At 47.3% G+C, this 19,384-nt stretch overlaps 2 protein-coding genes across 3 annotated transcripts in view; both read right to left on the bottom strand.

Moving 5' to 3' along the window:
- Nucleotides 1-13,203, bottom strand: part of LOC307204850 (uncharacterized protein) — a 90,249-nt gene extending 77,046 nt beyond the window's left edge. Inside the window, exons 1-3 of one of the 2 annotated variants that reach the window (XR_013833782.1) lie at nucleotides 12,387-13,203; nucleotides 7,322-8,263; nucleotides 2,223-3,296 (exon numbers count right to left, since the gene is read on the bottom strand). Coding sequence is in view for 1 of the 2 variants with exons in the window: in XM_079956901.1 (XP_079813027.1) it covers nucleotides 3,091-3,296; nucleotides 7,322-8,263; nucleotides 12,387-12,507 (1,269 nt within the window). In the remaining variant the exon portion in view is untranslated. Of the gene's footprint in view, nucleotides 1-1,815; nucleotides 3,297-7,321; nucleotides 8,264-12,386 lie in introns of those variants that run through there. The other variant, XM_079956901.1, reaches the window with a different exon arrangement.
- A 4,255-nt stretch (nucleotides 13,204-17,458) lies between these two features.
- The window catches only part of LOC307204656 (tRNA (32-2'-O)-methyltransferase regulator THADA-like), a 66,553-nt gene continuing 64,627 nt past the window's right edge, over nucleotides 17,459-19,384 (bottom strand). Inside the window, exons 30-31 of the mRNA XM_079956304.1 lie at nucleotides 18,986-19,191; nucleotides 17,459-17,743 (exon numbers count right to left, since the gene is read on the bottom strand). Coding sequence (XP_079812430.1) covers nucleotides 17,490-17,743; nucleotides 18,986-19,191 — 460 coding nt within the window. The 3' untranslated portion in view covers nucleotides 17,459-17,489. The remainder of the gene's footprint in view (nucleotides 17,744-18,985; nucleotides 19,192-19,384) is intronic.

The raw sequence follows: 19,384 nt of genomic DNA, 5'->3' as shown, positions 1-19,384 counted from the left end.
ACCAACTCTGGGGTTGCAGTGCTTATCTTGCTTTACTGGCTGAGGGAGCTGGTGTTTGTCCGCAGACAGCTTCCGGGTCATGTGGCCAGCAGGACTAAGCCGCTTCTGAATGCAGCCCTGTTTAGGGAAGTTTTTAATGTCTGATGTTTTATCGCTTTTATTATTATTATTAATATTCTTTTGGGAGCTGCCCAGAGTGGCTGGGAAAACCCAGCCAGATGGGCAGGGTATAAATAATAAATTATTACAGTGGACGCTCGGGTTGTGAATGTGATCTGTGCGGGAGGCACACTTGCAACCCAATGCAGTGCTTCTGCGCATGCGCAAAGCGCGATTTAGCGCTTCTGCACATGCGCAACCCCCGAAACATGGAAGTAACCCGTTCCGGTACTTCCGGGTTTTGGCAGGTCCGTAACCTGAAAAAACGCAACCCAAGCGTCTGTAACCCAACGTATGACTGTATTATTATTACTGAACTCCTGGTATCCATTAAATAAGTTTCTAGTCCATGTGAACACTGAGAGAAACAAAAACCGCCAGAAAGAAGCTGCCTCTCTCCACATGAATCACTCTGGACCCTGTGGTGTTCATCAGAGGCCTTTCTCCATTTGCCCCATCCCAAAGAAGGGGTGGAGAACAGCCACCTTTTCTGTGATGGCCTCCCATTGATGGAATGCTCTCCCCAGGGAGACATGCCACATGCCGTCCTTGTCAGTCTTTTGGTCCTATGCCAAGGCCTTTTTTGGTTAATTAGTGGCCCTTGGTTAATTAGTGTTGCCGCCTAGGGTGTTGCTTGCCTTTTAGTGGGACGGATGGATCTTGCTGTTTTAATGATTTAAAGCTTGTCAAGTGGCCTTCAGACTTTTCATTGTATAAAGCGGCTGATGAATGCAAATAATAGTAAGAAGGGCAGGAGGCGTTCAAGAAAAACAAAACATTCCTTGCGTTATTAGGACCGTCAATCAGGAATTTTCAAGGGCAAGCCAGGGCTTTTAAAATAAGGTCAATATACATGGCAACAGTTCCTCATACTCAATGTCAACAAACTCTGGAAAACACTCTATGAATTGGAAGGTGGAGATGTACTTTATTTGTTTGTTTGTTACACTAGAAAATCTTCAGTAAAAACTAATTTAAAAACAAAATGAATGTTATTGGCCCAGAGATGGAAAGAATATAAATTCCCTACCAGAGAGGAATGGCAGTTCAAGTAGATGGATTATGCTGAAATGACTATAATGACCGGAAGAATCAGAAATCAGGAACACCAACATTTTAATAAGGAATGGGGAAAATTTATAACAGTTAAAATCATTAGTTGGATTGGAATAACACTTGTCTTTGATACTGGACACAATTTTGGACGTTATGGAGAGGTCAAAGATTTGGATTATCATAAAAGATGAAGGAGAAAATGATTAACAATAGGATCCACGAAGGCGAGGAAGGAAGTCCTATAGCTTCTTTGGAATCTTGTTTTTATGTTGTACGTTCGATATGTGAATGTGAAATTTCAATCTGAAAAACTAAATTTTAAAAATGTAAATAATAATAAAAACAAACAAAATGAAATCAGGGACTATTCTCTACCCCCCCTTCTCACACGTTCCACAAGGGGGAAGCATGACCATGAGCCCGCCCCCAACACCCACACATTTAGCACGCATAGGCTTGTCCACAAAGTTGGGAACCCTGATTAAGGTTCCTAAGCAGGCGGACAAGTCTATTGAACTATCTTGCCCATTTGTTGACAGGTAGCTCAAAGTAAAGGGACACGGGTGGCGCTGTGGGTTAAACCACAGAGCCTAGGACTTGCCGATCAGAATGTTGGCGGTTTGAATCCCCGCGACGGGATGAGCTCCTGTTGCTCGGTCCCTGCTCCTGCCAACCTAGCAGGTTACATACGCCTCAGGTTACAGACTCCGCTAACCCAGAAATAGTACCTCGGGTTAAGAATTTTGCTTCAGGATGAGGACAGAAATCGTGCTCCGGCGGCACGGCAGCAGCAGGAGGCCCCATTAGCTAAAGTGGTGCTTCAGGTTAAGAACAGTTTCAGGTTAAGAATGGACCTCCGGAACGAATTAAGTACTTAACCTGAGGTACCACTGTACTGATCTGCCCCTGGCTCCTGTCCCTGCCATGCAAAGTGAGAGCAGCATCTGTTGCTCCGCCCACTTGCCTCTGGCCCCGCCCACCCCTGCCATGCGGTCCACAGAAGACACCCCAGGAGGATGGATGCAGCACAAATGGAATGCACCAGGTGGAAGCGGAATCTGTTTCCCCACCCACTTTTGCCTCTGGCTCCGCCCAGAATCACACGATCTTCAGAAGGCTCCCCGGACGGAGGCCCTCATGGTTCCCCGGCCCTGTAAGGAAGGAGAACGTTGCTGTTCACCAACTTCAACAATTCACTGTTTACGTGAATGAGAAGGATGTTCTGAATCTGTAGAGTGTCTCTTTGACAAATGGCAGAATCGGGAGACGTGTGGTTGTCTAGAAGAAGAAGAAGAGTTTGGATTTGATATCCCGCCTTTCACTCCCCTTCAGGAGTCTCAAAGCGGCTAACATTCTCCTTTCCCTTCCTCCCCCACAACAAACACTCTGTGAGGTGAGTGGGGCTGAGAGACTTCAGAGAAGTGTGACTGGCCCAAGGTCACCCAGCAGCTGCATGTGGAGGAGCGGAGACGCAAACCCGGTTCCCCAGATTACGAGACTGCTGCTCTTAACCACTACACCACACTGGCTCTCTAGGTGTGGCTGGACTTCAATTCCCATCATCCCTTGCTGTTGGGAGTTGTGTTCCATCAACATCTGGAAGGCCAAATGGGATATATGGAAAGGGTAAAGAGACTGGAGTCGCCAGACTCATCTGAAAGCCCCGTTCCTAAGCCCAGAAGCCAATTGGTAATTTGCGGGCGCTTGGTGATGAGAAAGGCACTCTGTGCATGCTCAAGGGCACAGTAATGGTGGTGACGATTCACCCCCACCCACACTGAGTCTGGCTCCGAGTCCTGCCCTCCCTCTGAGATGCATCAAGTTCCGGTGGGAAGCTCAAATTCAGAGAAGAGAAGAACTTCTCAGACACTGTTCTCATGTGCCCAGGTCACGGCGGAGCTTGAGGATTTCCAGCAAAAGTTTCTCTTTCTCCAGAAGGATCTTTTCCTTCTGCAGCTGGAGGGTCTCCTTCTGCAGTTCTAGAACCTCGGTTTGCAGCTGGCTCTGCCTCGCCAAAAGCTCTCTGGATGGGCCTCTGGTTGGCGTGCTGCAACCCTTCTGGCCAGGATGCAAATCTTCAGCTGCAAGCAAACAGAAGCCCAAGAAAAAGAGGGTTAAAGCAGAGAGCCAGGGCAACCTGTCTGAAACGCCAGCAAGGCAAAACTTAGACAAAACAGTCAGAACTTCAACTAAGCCCATCTGTACTCCCATACTTAAAGGTAAAGGGACCCCTGACCATTAGGTCCAGTCGTGGCCGACTCCGGGGTTGCGGCGCTCATCTCACTTTATTGGCCGAGGGAGCCGGCGTACAGCTTCTGGGTCATGTGGCCAGCATGACTAAGCCGCTTCTGGCGAACCAGAGCAACGCATGGAAATGCCGTTTACCTTCCTGCCAGAGTGGTACCTATTTATCTACTTGCACCTTGACGTGCTTTCGAACTGCTAGGTTGGCAGGAGCAGGGACCGAGCAACAGGAGCTCACCCCGTTGCGGGGATTCGAACCGCCAACATTCTGATCGGCAAGTCCTAGGCTCTGTGGTTTAACCCACAGCGCCACCCATGTCCCCACTCCCATACTTACTCTATATATAATTGCTTGCTTCACTTACAGATCATGGATCCCCCCCCCCCATGCAGGTGTCCTGTCACTCATGATCGCACTGCATCATGGGTTTTACAGTCTCAAGCCAGCACATGCTTACTTCCAGGATATGCAACCTTAGAACTACAGAACCTGCTGTACATTAAACAGTTTTTTAAAAAGTTCCCTCATTTGACACCGCATATTAAACACTTGGCCACAAAGTTCACCAGGGCTGCATTCACACAGCAGTGTATTCAATCTCCTGATGGTAAATAGCATGTCAGTCACTCGTTTTCAGGCTATTTGATTCCACATAGAATCTGTGGGCAGCCTATTTCACCTGGAAAATATTGGGGGTCAAGTAGCAAGTCTTGGGGCATGCAAGTCTTTCCTGCTGTTTTGACAGGGGAATCGTGGGTGAACAGAAATGCTGCAGTGTGGGGGAAAATAAATTTGAAAACAAGACAGGAGCACTACTATTATAATCAGGAATACAAACACAATATTCCCGACCTCTGAAAGCACCCTCAGTGGCTTTGGGCCAGTCATCATTTCTCAGCTGAACCTACCACACAGGGCTGTTTGAGAGGAAAAAATGAGAACGGGGAGAACCTTGTAGGTTACCTTTGGTTCTCTGAAGAAAAGGTGGACTATAATTGCATTCATTAAAATACAGTGGTACCTTGGGTTACATACGCTTCAGGTTACAGACGCTTCAGGTTACAGACTCCGCTAACCCAGAAATAGTGCTTCAGGTTAAGAACTTTGCTTCAGGATGACAACAGAAATCATACTCTGGCGGCACAGTGGCAGCAGGAGGCCCCATTAGCTAAAGTGGTGCTTCAGGTTAAGAACAGTTTCAGGTTAAGAACGGACCTCCGGAACGAATTAAGTACTTAACCCAAGGTACCACTGTAGAGTGTCAAAGCTCAGGCTCTCTAGCCTTATCTGTCTGGCCCAGCCTTCCTCAAACTCGGCCCTCCAGATGTTTTGAGACTACAATTCCCATCACCCCTGACCACTGGACCTGCTAGCTAAGGATCATGGGAGTTGTAGGTCTAAAACATCTGGAGGGCCCAGTTTGAGGAAGCCTGGTCTGGCCTTTGGAATTCTCCCCAGGCCACACCCCTCTCCCCAGGCCACACCCCCACTGAGAGGCCACACCCCCACTGAGAGGCCACACCCCTCACTGGCCCTGCTTCAAGCTACAACCGCATGACTGTGTCACTGGACTGATAATGCTTCTTGCATTTAGGAGTTGGTTAGAGCATGGTGCTGATAATCAAAGAATCAAATAGTACCTCAGGTTAAGAACTTTTCTTCAGGATGAGAACAAAAATCGTGCGGTGGCAGCGAGAGGCCCCATTAGCTAAAGTGGTGCTTCAGGTTAAGAACAGTTTCAGGTTAAGAACGGACCTCCGGAACAAATTAAGTTCTTAACCCAAGGTACCACTGTATCTGACTTTTAGAGGACATCTGAAGGCAGCCCTGTTTAGGGATTGTGACGTTACCATATATGAGAGAGTGCTGGAGGGGAAATAGTTAAATAGGTTGCACCAACAGGACCCAGGGGGGTGGAGTCAGTGGGTCTATAAAAGAGTTCTGAGAGGAGTTCTGGGGGTTAGTTCGTTGGGAGTTGTGGGTGGGTAGTTGGTTGGTTTGAGTGGGTTGGCTGGTTGGGAAAGGCAGTTGGTAATACAGTGGCGCTTCGCAAGACGAAATTAATTCGTTCCGCAAGTTTTTTCTTCTTGCGAGTTTTTCGTCTTGCGAAGCACGGTTTCCCATAGGAATGCATTGAAAATCAATTAATGCGTTCCTATGGAGACCGCTTGCCAGGCTGGCGGTGCGGAGAAGGGCTTTTCTCCCCACCGCAAGCCTTCAGGACAGGTAGGGGAACAGAGGGGAAGGCGCGAAGCGCTTCTCCTCTGTTCCCGGGGCTTGCGGTGGGAGGAGGGTTTTTCCTCCCCGCGCCAACATTCAGAACAGCATTCTGAAAGTTGGCGGTGGGAAGGAAAACCCTCCTCCCACCGCAAGTCTTCAGGACAGCCATCCCAAGGCTGGCGGCGGGAGGAGGTCTCTCCGCCCCACCGCCAGCCTTCGGAGGAGGTCCGAGGACAGTGGGGAAGACGCGCTGTGCTTCCCCGCTGTCCCGGAGATTTCCCTATGGGCTTTCGTCTTGCGAAGGAAGCCCATAGGGAAATTCGTTTTGCGAAGCGCCTCCAAAACGGAAAACCCTTTCGTCTAGCGGGTTTTCCGTCTTGCGAGGCGTTCGTTTTGCGGGGCACCACTGTAGAGAGACAGTTAGGGCAGTTGGTCCTTGAGTGTGGGGTGGTAGCAGAGATAGAGGAACATAAGACTAAGAAAGTAAAGAGGAACACTGTTTGGAATGCTGTAATAGTTTTGTTTTAAGGCTGAAATAAAATACACTCTTCTTTATGAATTGAAAAGCTGACTGAGACTGAAGTGATTTTACCAGGGAGTACCTGGTTGGTGGCAGCGGATTAGTGGTGTACGGGTCAATAGTCCGTGAGATGACTGGGGGCTCCATACTAACGCCACAGGGATGTTTTTAATGTTTGATGTTTTATCATGTTTTTTAATATTCTGTTGGGAGCCGCCATGAGTGGCTGGGGAAACCCAGCCAGATGGGTGGGGTATAAATAATATATTATTATTATTATTATTATTATTATTATTATTATTATTATTATTCACAGAATCATAGGACTGCAGACTTGGAAGAAACCCTGAGGATCATCTGATCCAACTCCCTGCAATGCAGGAATTATGCAGCTGTCTCATACGGGGATCGAACCTGCAACCTTTGCGTTATCTGCCACGCTCCAACCAACTGCGCTATCCACGCATATCACGTCGAGGTTGCAGGTTCCGTCCCCATACAGGCCACCTGCATATTTCCTGCATTGCAAAGGGTTGGACTAGATGACCGTGGGGGTCCCTTTCCACTCTGCAGTTCTATGAGTCTACACTTGAACAGAGGACTGACAGGGGTTTGCGAGTGTGTGCAGAAACCAGAGGTCAATTTTACATGCATTCCTTTGCCCACTTCTGCACCTGGCGCAGCCCACCGTGGGCTTGGCCTCCTCCCTATGGTGCTGGAGGAGACCCTTGAGAGTCCCATGAACTGCAAGAAGATCAAACCTCTCCATTCTGAAGGAAATTAGCCCTGAGTGCTCACTGGAAGGACAGATCCTGAAGCTGAGGCTCCAATACTTTGGCCACCTCATGAGAAGAGAAAACTCCCTGGAAAAGACCCTGATGTTGGGAAAGATGGAGGGCACAAGGAGAAGGGGACAACAGAGGACGAGATGGTTGGACAGTGTTCTCGAAGCTACCAGCATGAGTTTGACCAAACTGCGGGAGGCAGTGGAAGACAGGAGTGCCTGGCGTGCTCTGGTCCAGGGGGTCACGAAGAGTCGGACATGACTAAACGACTAAACAGCAGCAAACCCTGTAATAAACAGACAAGCATTTCAACCTGAGTTGGGTAGAGATCCTCACCGTGATCATCGAGGACGGAGGTTGTGCCTTTGGCACCGGAACTCCCAGTGCCACTTCTTTGAATCAAGGGGCTGCAGACTGTTCCCAGACAAGGACATTCCAGCTGGGGGCTGAGAGAGCACTCAAGCTTACATGACAAAGGGAAGTCTGATGGGCAGGTACTAGGTTCTGGCATTCTACAAACGCTGAACCGCCCGGATTCCCCCCTTTGGGGCAAAAGCATCCTGGGCATTTGTGCACAGTGCAGCTGGTCTGAGTGATGATAGTAGCTCAACAGGACCCCCTTGCAGGGCTCCGCCGACGTCTTTTCCTTTCTCTCTTGAGTGCCCTCTGCACGTTCGACGTCGTCCCCGGACTGCGAAAGGCTGGCAAAGTTCTGCCTTGCTAAATCTGCCTGCGACAATCCCCCGTTGGCTTTGGGGTTTCCGGGAGCCTCAACCTGGCAAGGCTGCCGGTAGTAGCTGTCGTTGCGGAGATATGACAGGCAAGGGGAGCCTGAGAGCACCTCGGCGTGGATTGTCGGCGACGCGTCTTGTCTGGGGCTGTCCGGAGACTCAGCTCTCAAATCAGGACTGTAAAGCAACGGTCTGGGGAGCGCGGGGTCCGTTTTATTGAGGAGAGCGACGATATCGTGGAAGAGGCGTTCCCGGGGCTGCCTCTGCAGCAGGGGGTGCTTCTCCACACTTAGACCCTTGCGGGCGTCCACCACCATGTTTTTCCACTTCTTGAGGATCTCTTGTGGCGTGCGCTGAATGAGAGGATTCAGAGAGTTGACGGCCGCGGCGATCTCCTCCCAGGCCCGTTGGCGGGCAACCGTGTTGCTGTAGCGGCCGCTCTTCGGGATCAGGATGTCCTTGCGGAGAGCAAATTCTTCTAGGATCAGGAACTTCTCCTCATCAGAAAACTTGATCCTCTTCGCCTTGGTGGTTGCCAAGTTGGCTCCTGCAGTTCAAAAGACAAGCAGAATCGTGGTTCAGTGGTACCTCGGGTTAAGAACTTAATTCGTTCTGGAGGTCCATTCTTAACCTGAAACTGTTCTTAACCTAAAGCACCACTTTAGCTAATGGGGCCTCCTGCTGCTGCCAGAGCACGATTTGTGTTCTCATCCTGAGGTAAAGTTCTTAACCTGAGGAACTATTTCTGGGTTAGCAGAGTCTGTAACCTGAAGCGTCTGTAACCTGAGGTACCACTGTATGTTAAAAATAGCCTGCACAGAGAGTGTGTGGGTAGGAGCCAAGGAGGTAAAGGTAAAAAGGTGAAGGAAGTCCAGTCAAAGGTGACTCTAGGGTTGCGGCGCTCATCTCGCTTTCAGGCCTAGGGAGCCAGCGTTTGTCCACAGACAGCTTTCCAGGACATGTGGCCAGCAGGACTAAACCGCTTCTGGCGCAATGGGACACTGACAGAAACCAGAGCGCAAAGAAACGCCGTTTACCTTACTGCCACAGTGGTACTTATTTATCTACTTGCACTGGCGTGGTTTTGAACTGTTAGGTTAGCAGGAGCTGGGACAGAGCAATGGGAGCTCACCCCGTCACAGGGATTTGAACCGCTGACCTTCCAATCAGCAAGCCCAAGAGGCTCAGTGGTTTAGACCACAGTACCACCTGCATCCCTAGGAGCCAAGGAATAAACAGGTGGGCCCAGCATCCAGATAGTACATTCCCGAGCACAATTCATAGTGTTGGTGCTGACCTTTAAAGCCCTAAACGGCCTCGGCCCAGTATACCTGAAGGAGTGTCTCCACCCCCATTGTTCTACCCAGACACCGAGGTCCAGCTCCGAGGGCCTTCTGGAGGTTCCCTCACTGCGAGAAGCCAAGTTACAGGGAACCAGCCTTCTCGGTAGTGGTACCCGCCCTGTGGAACACCCTCCCACTAGATGTCAAAGAGAACAACAACTACCAGACTTTTAGAAGACATCTGAAGGCAGCCCTGTTTAGGGAAGCTTTTTTTTTTTTAAAGTAATTTACTTTTCCAACAATTTAAACACTACAAAAAAAGAAGAAAAAGAACAATACAATACAATACAAAAACACTACATAACACTAACACATTAAACTAACAAAACAAAACAAAAACAGTTTAAAACACATCAAATAATTTCAGTATCTTATCTTTCATTCACTTATTTCCACGACCTCCTCACACCTCCCTTTTTGTATTCCACTTCTGTTAGTTGTTTCAGCAATTCCTCTCCATCTTCCTCTGTTTTCTATCCTATAATTATCTTAACACATTCTAACCTTATTTTTTCCTTTAATACTCTATTAATCTGTTTATACTTAATTCCTTATAACATTTCTACTAAAGCCATATAACTTCATTCCAATATTTTTCTAACATTCATTAATTTTACAATATTTCCGTAAATAATCTTTAAACTTTTTCCAGTCTTCTTCCACCGACTCTTCTCCCTGGTCTCGGATTCTGCCAGTCATTTCCGCCAGTTCCATATAGTCCATCAACTTCATCTGCCATTCTTCCCGGGTGGGTAAATCTTGTGTCTTCCAGTACTTTGCAATGAGTATTCTTGCTGCTGTTGTTGCATACATGAAAAATGTTTTATCCTTCTTTGGCACCAATTGGCCGACCATGCCCAGGAGAAAGGCCTTGGGTTCTTCAAGAAGGTATATTTAAATACCTTTTTCATTTCGTTATAAATCATCTCCCAGAATGTCTTAATCCTTGGGCATGTCCACCAAAGGTGAAAGAATGTACCTTCAATCTCACTACATTTCCAACATTTATTATCGGGCAAATGGTAAATTTTTGCAAGCTTGACTGGTGTCATGTACCACCTATAAATCATTTTCATTAAGTTTCTCTGTTTAGGGAAGGTTTTAATGTTTGATGCATTACTGTATTTTAATATTTTGTTGGAAGCCACCCAGAGTGTCTGGGGAAGCCCAGCCAGATGGGTGGGGTATAAATAATAAATTATTATTATTATTATTATTATTAATCCTATTGCAACAGGGCAGAGCTCAAATTAACCTGGGTGTTTCAACCGAACCTCAAGTCAAGTGTCTTCCCCAAGTAGAATTCGAAGGCAGATTATACAGTATAGGCAGAGCACACAAAGAGCCATAAAACATCAAAACAGTCTCACAACATAAAGCATCCGTCTTACATGCATAAAAACACAAAACAGTTACAGGTCATGGGATTAAAAAACATGTATGGCGTCTTTCTGCTTTCAGCTTCCCCATCTTGAGGTGACCAGAAATGCTCAGACCATTTGCCCAATTTAGGTATTGGATGTTCCACGTTACCATGGCAACTTAGCCCATGATCAGTCTTTACTGACCTTTCTTCCATCTACCTTTCAGGAAGCTTCGGGGATTTCTGATTAACACCCTAGTTGCTAACTCTGGAGAGACTTAAGAATAACCTCTTTGAAGCTATTTGGGCCATCTGTTTATGCATTCCCAGGGATAGATAAAATCTCTTGTTTATTGGGCTAGAGAGCAAAGGGTTGTAAATTGGAGGCCCACAAGATTCTGGCACAGAAAGAAAACCTTTTCTCAGATCATTCCACCTAAGAGGTTAAATGCAATTAAAACAACACATTAAAACGTTCAAATCACAATATGCACCTGGGGTCTCTAATTCTTATATCAGTCTTTAGCCTAAGTTCAGTGTAACGCTCAATATTGCTTAATTCTCCATTCTATGCCCCACTTTATTTGGTATGATTTTACGACACGTACTGCTTTACTTGTTTTAAGTTGTTCTTTTCTTTACTGTTATTTTATGTTGTGAATTTTTTTGGGAGGGAATATCATTCAATATGGACTTGCCGATCAGAAGGTTTGTGGAGGCACACAGAGAAGGGCCTCAGATTATGATCACAGGGTCTGGGTAGGTTTATATGGGGAGTGGCGGTCCTTGAAGTATTACAGTCCTGAGCTGTTTTATTTATTTCTCTTATTTTATTAAATTCATATACCGCCCGTCATCCGAAGATCTCAGGGTGGTTCACAATGTTAAGGCTTTATAGGTCAAAACCATCACTTTTAATGGGTCCTGGAAACTGATTGGAAGCCAGTACAGTTGGGTCGGGATTGGTGCCAAACTGTCTTGCCCCAGTGAGCAACCTGGTTCCTTAATTCTGCACCAACTGGGGGTTAGACTAGATGCCCCTTGAGGTCCCTTCTGTCTTCTACAGTTCTACGGTAACACACTGCAGTAATGTAACCTAGGTAAAGGTAAAGGGACCCCTGACCATTAGGTCCAGTCGCGGACGACTCTGGGGTTGTGGTGCTCATCTCGCTTTACTGGCCGAGGGAGCCGGTGTACAGCTCCCGGGTCATGTGGCCAGCATAACTAAGCCGCTTCTGGAGAACCAGAGCAGCACACGGAAATGCCATTTACCTTCCTTAATTCTGCACCAACTGGGGGTTGGGCTAGATGCCCCTTGAGGTCCCTTCCGTCTTCTACAGTTCTACGGTAACACACTGCAGTAATTTAACCTAGGTAAAGGTAAAGGGACCCCTGACCATTAGGTCACCCTGGAAAAGACCCTGATGTTGGGAAAGATGGAGGGCACAAGGAGAAGGGGACGACAGAGGACGAGATGGTTAGACAGTGTTCTTGAAGCTACCAGCATGAGTTTGACCAAACTGCGGGAGGCAGTGGAAGACAGGAGTGCCTGGCGTGCTCTGGTCCAGGGGGTCATGAAGAGTTGGACACGACTAAACAACAACAACATAGCAAGAAAGGGAATGTTAAGAAGGATGCTAGATCACAAATAATTGACCACCATTAAATTAGATGGAATTAGGATGATAGGTAGATCGAGGAAAATATAAACCATTGGGAGAACGATTAGATTATGTTTAAAAGAATGGGATTTAAGAATTTAAATAAGACGATAATTTGCTGGTTAAAATTTAAGATGATGTAAGTGGGAGCGGGAGATGTGAGCGAGTCCAAAGAGGTTTTGAAAATATGTTATGATATATGCTATATTGGTGATTATTCTTGAATTTGTATTTAAAAAATCTTAATAAACATTTATTAAAAAAAAAAAAAAACATAGCAAGAAAGGAAAGCCTGCAACTTACCGGCTCCCCTGCCTGCCGGGTTTCGTGGCTCTCGCGTCTCCTTCGTCCTCATCACACGCTCCAAAGCGAAGAACAAGGGGCGTTGCGTGTCTGTGTGTTGTGTGCAGAACCAAACACGCATACGCACACGCGCGCACACACCCCCCCCCCTACCCGCTTCTCTTCTGACCACTTCCTACCAACCGCAACTTCTGGAGCTAAAGGCAGCGCCCCCTGAGCATGTGCAAAGTGCTGGTGCCACCGATGGCGAGGATGCAGGAGGGGGACCCCGTTCCGGTGGTTTTTGATAGCAAAAGCAATGATAGCCACAAACCATACAAATAATAATAACAACACAGAGGGGGGGGAAAGGGAGGAGGGAGAGGAAATGGCTCCGGAGAAAGCCACGCGGTATTTCCCTTAGATTTTCTCGCTCGATGGTATTTCCTCTCCCACCTTTTTGGTCCGAGAAGGGCGAGGAGGCGGCGGAGGAGAGAGGCGGCTGCAAGCGCAGGAGCGCGCAAGGCTTCGCCCGTGCGCCATCGGAGCGCAGTGCGGACGCAGCAGCCCAGATCCGCCTTTGGCACTCCTTCTGCAAAGGGGGCAGGCAAGGGGGGGTCCGGGTTAACCCTCCGCTGCTCAAGGCACGGGGTCGTCACCGCCTGGATGACGACGTGGAGAACTGACCTCAGCCAGCTCGCTGGAGCCTTAAAAAATAAAGTGTCTAGCATTTACTCAAGAGTAGACCCGTCGGGGCGCATGCAACTCAACTCTGCCCACAGTAGAATCACTGAAAGGAATGAAACTTTTGTTTATTTTGCATTTATGCCCCACTTTTTTTTTTTTTTAACACCAAGGAGGCATTTAATCCCCACAACAACCCAGGAATCCGTGTGTTCTTCCTTCCATGGTTTGGTGTTCTTTTTTAAAAAATTATCAGAGTGGTTTGCAACAGCCATATGGTACGTAAAACCAGTTAGTTAGTTAGTTATTAAATTTATACGCTGCCCTTCGTCAGAGGACCACAGGGTGGTTTATGTTATAAAGTCACAAAAATAGGTACTGTAGTAGGAAAAAATAATAAACCTATCCCCCACCCCCACCCTAGTTTAAAAGGCCATAGATGGTTTAGTAAGCTGAAGCCTGGAAGAAGAGGAATGCTTTTGCCTGGCACCTAAAGAGATGTAATGAAGGCACCAGGTGAGCCTCCCAGGGAGGCACATTCCACAAACAGGGAGCCACCGCAGGAAAGGCCCTGCTCTTGTTTTGCCACCCATTAGAGGCACACGGAGAAGGGCCACAGATTATGATCACAGGGTCTGGGTAAGTTTATATGGGGAGTGGCGGTCCTTGAGGTATTGCAGTCCTGAGCTGTTTTATTTATATCTCTTATTTTATTAAATTCATATACCGCCCGTCATCCGAAGATCTCAGGGTGGTTCACAATGTTAAGGCTTTATAGGTCAAAATCATCACTTTTAATGGGTCCTGGAAACTGATTGGAAGCCAGTACAGTTGGGTCGGGATTGGTGTCAAACTGTCTTGCCCCAGTGAGCAACCTGGTTCCTTAATTCTGCACCAACTGGGGGTTGGGCTAGATGCCCCTTGAGGTCCCTTCCGTCTTCTACAGTTCTACGGTAACACACTGCAGTAATTTAACCTAGGTAAAGGTAAAGGTACCCCTGACCATTAGGTCCAGTCGTGACCGACTCTGGGGTTGTGGTGCTCATCTCGCTCTATAGGCCGAGGGAGCCGGTGTTTGTCCACAGACAGCTTCCGGTTCATGTGGCCAGCATGACTAAGCCGTTTCTGGCAAACCAGAGCGGCGCACAGAAACGTCGTTTACCTTCCCACCGGAGCGGTACCTATTTATCTACTTGCACTTTGACGTGCTTTCGAACTGCTAGGTTGGCAGGAGCAGGGACCGAACAACAGGAGCTCACCCCGTCGCAGGGATTTGAACTGCCAACCTTGTGATTGGCAAGCCCTAGGCTCTGTGGTTGTCAGGCTAACACTGACCAGATAGGGGGTGCAGCTGGGCCACCAGCTGAAACTGATGGAAGGCACTCCGGGCCACTGAGTTATCTTTTCCCAGTACAGTAGTACCTCTGGTTACGTACTTAATTCGTTCCGGAGGTCCGTTCTTAACCTGAAACTGTATTTAACCTGAAGCACCACTTTAGCTAATGGGGCCTCCTGCTGCTGCCGCGCTGCCGGAGCATGATTTCTGTTCTCAACCTGAAGCAAAGTACTTAACCTGAAGCACTATTTCTGGGTTAGCGGAGTATGTAACCTGAATCGTATGTAACCTGAGGTACCACTGTACTTGCTAGCTACGTGACCCGCCAAGAGCAGGCAACCTCCCATCCATCTGGTCTAGGGAACCACCCACTAGCAGTGCTTCAGTCTTATCTGGAATGAGCTTCAGTTTGTTGGCTAAATAATCCAGTCCATTATCAAGGCAAGACACTGTCTAGCACTTCCACTGCCTTACCTGCAGATGCAAAGGAAAAGTAGAGCTCTGTGTGTCATCGCCATATTGCTGACAAGGTGCTCCAAAGCTCCGGATGACCCCACTCTGCGGTTTCATGTACAGTGGTGCCCCGCAAGACGAATGCCTCGCAAGACGGAAAACCCGCTAGACGAAAGGGTTTTCCATTTTGGAGGTGCTTCGCAAAACGAATTTCCTATGGGCTTGCTTCGCAAGACGAAAATGTCTTGCGAGTTCCTGCGGGTTTTTTCCCCCTCCCCCCCCCTTTTTCTAAGCCTCTAAGCCGCTTATCTGCTAAGCCGATAAGCCGCTAAAAGCCGCTAATAGCTCTAATCCGCTAAGACGTCAATGGGCTTGCTTCGCAAGATGAAAAAAACACTAGACGAAGAGACTCGCGGAACGGATTCTTTTCGTCTTGCGAGGCACCACTGTATATGTTGAACGGCACGGGGGATAAAGTCGAACCTTGAGGAACCGCACATTGAAGGCTCCATGGGGCTGAAGCACCGCCCTCTAGAAACAGCCATCCAAGTAGGACTGGAACCACTGTAAAGCAGTGCCACCCATCCAGTAATAAGCATATGAAAATGGAAAACCAGCTGTTATGGAAAGGTGTGTTCCGAATTGCCTGCAGAAGTCTGACAGAATAGTGTTTTCTTCTAGCAGGCATTTAAAAGGTGAAACAGAAGGCTCCTGCTGAATCTCTGTTGGCAGAGTATTCCACAAGATGGACTCCATATGTTTGTGAATTTTTCACAGATCAATAATAATAATAATAATAATTTATTATTTATACCCTGCCCATCTGGCTGGGTTTCCCCAGCCACTCTGGGCGACTCCCAACAGAATATTAAAAAACATGATAAAACATCAAACATTAAAAACTTCCCTGAACAGGGCTGCCTTCAGATGTCTTCTAAAAGTCAGATAGTTGTTTATTTCCCTGACATCTGATGGGAGGGCATTCCACAGGGTGGGTGCCACTACCGAGAAGGCCCTCTGCTTGGTTCCCTGTAACCTCACTTCTCGCAGTGAGGGAACCGCCTCGGAGCTGGACTTCAGTGAGCAATGGGGGTAGAGACGCTCCTTCAGGTATACTGGGCCGAGGCCGTTTAGGTCTTTAAAGGTCAGCACCAACACTTTGAATTCTCCTTGGAAACGTACTGGGAGCCAGTAAGTCATGATGACTATGTCAATGTCTCCATTCTTAACTGACTGAAAATCAAACACACACACACACACACACACACACACGAATCAATTCACAGGAATTAACAACATTCACGTTCGTTCTTTCCTTTTAAAAATCCCACTCTATTAAAATGAGAAAATCTGGTACAAGCTCATTTTGTCCATATTCCGCTTGACAAGTTTATTTTCCTAAGCCCTGTAGCGGGATCTTGAGCTCCTTAGAACAAGAGCAAAGAAGCCTTGAAAACAGATGCAGTAAAATGCAGCCAGCTGAGAAAAAAAACTGAGCTGCATTCCCAGTAAAAATCTACCCCACAGTAGTGCAGACTGTTAAATTGCACTGTCCTCCTTACCCTGAAAGCACAACATTTACCTGGGGTGGAGGGGAGAAGGGGGAAGCCAACACTGTTAAGGGCAGGGAAGAAGAAACTTTTGCCCACCCCCAGATGTTGCTGAACTACAACTCCCATCACGCCTGGCCATTGGTCATGCTTGCTGGGGCTGGAGTTGTAGTTCATCAATACATCTGGAGCACCAACAGTTCTTGCTGCCTGTAGCAGAGGATCGCTAGGCACTGGCATGATTCCACCCACTAAGGCTACTGATTGGCCTCAACAGGAAGAGCCATAGAGACTTCCTGTCTGTTGCGTGGTCTTTCCTGGCTTGACTTCCCACCTCCTGCCCAATAGCTTCTTATAGCTGAGCTGTGACATGCAAGCCTTTCATCTTGAGTGTTATGTACTGAAATTCTCACCCTGGGCCAGCAGGGGGATACTGTAGATAGTTTTCACTCAGGTCCACATATGCAAATAAGGGATCGAAAGTGACATTCAGTGATTGGGTAGTTACAGAAAGTGTTACAGTTGCGTTGTAGTGGAGCTCTATATAAGCAGGCTGGCTGAACCCTTCAGTTCAGTTCTGTTCTGGCCTGTGAATAAACAAGAGCTGTTTGAAGAATCGCTGTGTCGTCTGATATGCTCACCCACAACCTAACACTGAGAAACCTCCAAAACATCTTTAGGTGGATGGAAAGATATTCCATCTGGTCCTGGCCATTTGGAAGCAACCTGCATCAATGGAAATTTAGATTTTGGGCCAGCAAGTCCCTCTATTCTGTGTAAGAGGATGCAATGGTTTTTGCGTGTTTTTTTTTTTTTTTTAATCGTTTACTGTTTTGTGAAACAGCCAGATTAATCTATCTTTGTATAGTTAGAGAGAGGAAAAAGTTGGCTTGTATATCCTGACGCTTTTTTGTGTTTTTTTTTTTGTTATAATTTTTTCTTTTGTATCTGTTTGTATGTTTGTTATGTGTATAACCTCAATAAAAATGCATTTGGAAAAAAAAAAAAGAGGATGCAATGGTGATCTCCCAAGTAGCAGCCTCTTTCTCCTTTATGGTTTTTGTTAAAAAAAAGCCCTTGGTGAGTCACGAAATAAATAAATCAGAATGAGTCTTGCCCTGTCTCTAAGTTGATTGCCAGAGTCATTCCATGTTGAGTCAGCAGCTTCTGAGTAGACAAAGCCACACATCTCAGCTTCTGGGCAGTGAAGTCAATCCCTTCGACGTTGGGTTGACTCGTCTTTTCCAGGACCTCCAGCATGCTTGCCACAAGGACAGCCTTGACCAGCAGTGCTGCGATGGCAATGTGGACTTTTGGACAACCCAGAGCCTTCAGGTGCAGAGAAGCGCTGTCAGCTGAAAGACACAGGAGACATGTTTGAGCGCTGAGGCCAGCCCTTCCCCAACTGAGTGCCCTCAAGACATTTGGGATGGCAATTCCCAGTGATGATGATGATTATTATTTATACCCCGCTCATCTGGCTGGGTTTCCTCAGCCACTCTGGGCGGCTCCCAACAGAATACAGTGGTGCCTCGCAATATGAAATTAATCCGTTCCGTGAGGCTCTTCGTATAGCGGTTTTTTCGTCTTGCGAAGCAAGCCCATTGACAGCTTAGCGGATTAGCGCTATTAGCGGTTTAGCGGCTTTTAGTGGATCAGCTGATAAGCGGCTTATCAGCGGATCAGCTGATAAGTGGCTTAGGGCTTAGGAAAAGGGGGGGGGGGGGAAGGGAAAAAATCCCGCAGGAACTCGCAAGACATTTTCGTCTTGCGAAGCAAGCCCATAGGGAAATTCGTTTTGCGAAGCACCTCCAAAACGGAAAACCCTTTCGTCTAGCGGGTTTTCCGTCTTGCGAGGCGTTCGTCTTGCGGGGCACCACTGTACAGTCATACCTTGGGTTAAATGTGCTTCAGGCTGAGCATTTTCAAGTTACGCTCCGCGGCGACCCAGAAGTAATGGAGTGCATTACTTCTGGGTTTCGCCGCTCGCGCAGAAGCGGCAGAACACGCTAGTCACGTCTTACATTTTACTCAGGATGCGAACGGGGCTCCAGAACGGATCCCGTTCGCATCCAGAGGTACCACTGTATGATTAATAATAATAATAATAATAATAATAAACATCAAACATTAAAAACTTCCCTGAACAGGGCTGCCTTCAGATGTCTTCTAAAAGTCAGATAGTTGTTTATTTCCTTGACATCTGATGGGAGGGTGTTCCACAGGGTGGGCGCCACTACCAAGAAGGCCCTCTGCTTGGTTCCCTATAACCTCACTTCTCGCAGTGAGGGAACCACCAGAAGGCACTTGGAGGTGAACCCCGGTGTCCAGGCTGAACAATGGGAGTGGAGACGCTCCTTCAGGTATATATATTTTAGGTGCCAGGCAAAAATGTTCCTAACTGATTATTATCCTATGGCTTTTTAAACGCGACTGTGGGAAGGGTTTACTGTTTTGTAGTCTTTGTTTTAATTATTTACTTACTTGTGTTTTATCTTGTATTTTATTCTGTGAACCGCCCCGAAATCTTGTGATGAAGGGCGGTACATAAATTGAATAAACAGTAATAATAACTGCTCTGCAGGTTTCAAACCCACCTTGGCTCCACCACAGCCTGCAGTGATGGAGGCTTGAGAAGACTCCAGGCCCAGTGGCTTTTAGCCACTGCTGCATCGGTACCCAAAGCTTCAGGGAGGTGGACGCTCTGCCAAGCAGCTGGAGGAGAAAAGGCAGCAGTGTTTGAGAAAAGATAACTGGTTCTGCGTAAATGTTGGGCTCATCCTCTTTGTAAAGACTGACGACCCTGAAATAGAGAGAGAGAGAGAGATGTGCTTAAAAGCCACTGTATTTGATTTAGCGAGCTAAATAACTTTTTTCTTCTCCTCTTCCTATTTTGTTGTTGTTGTTCTTTGAATACTATATTTAGGATTCAACAATAACAAAAAATCCACAATCACTAATACATCAGTTCATTACAATTGACCATCTTTAACAAT

This window comes from Podarcis cretensis, assembly GCF_951804945.1.
Source record: "Podarcis cretensis genome assembly, chromosome: 16".
Lineage (NCBI taxonomy): Eukaryota > Metazoa > Chordata > Lepidosauria > Squamata > Lacertidae > Podarcis > Podarcis cretensis.
Note: the sequence above shows the minus strand (reverse complement) of the source record. Positions and strands in the feature narration are given on the sequence as shown.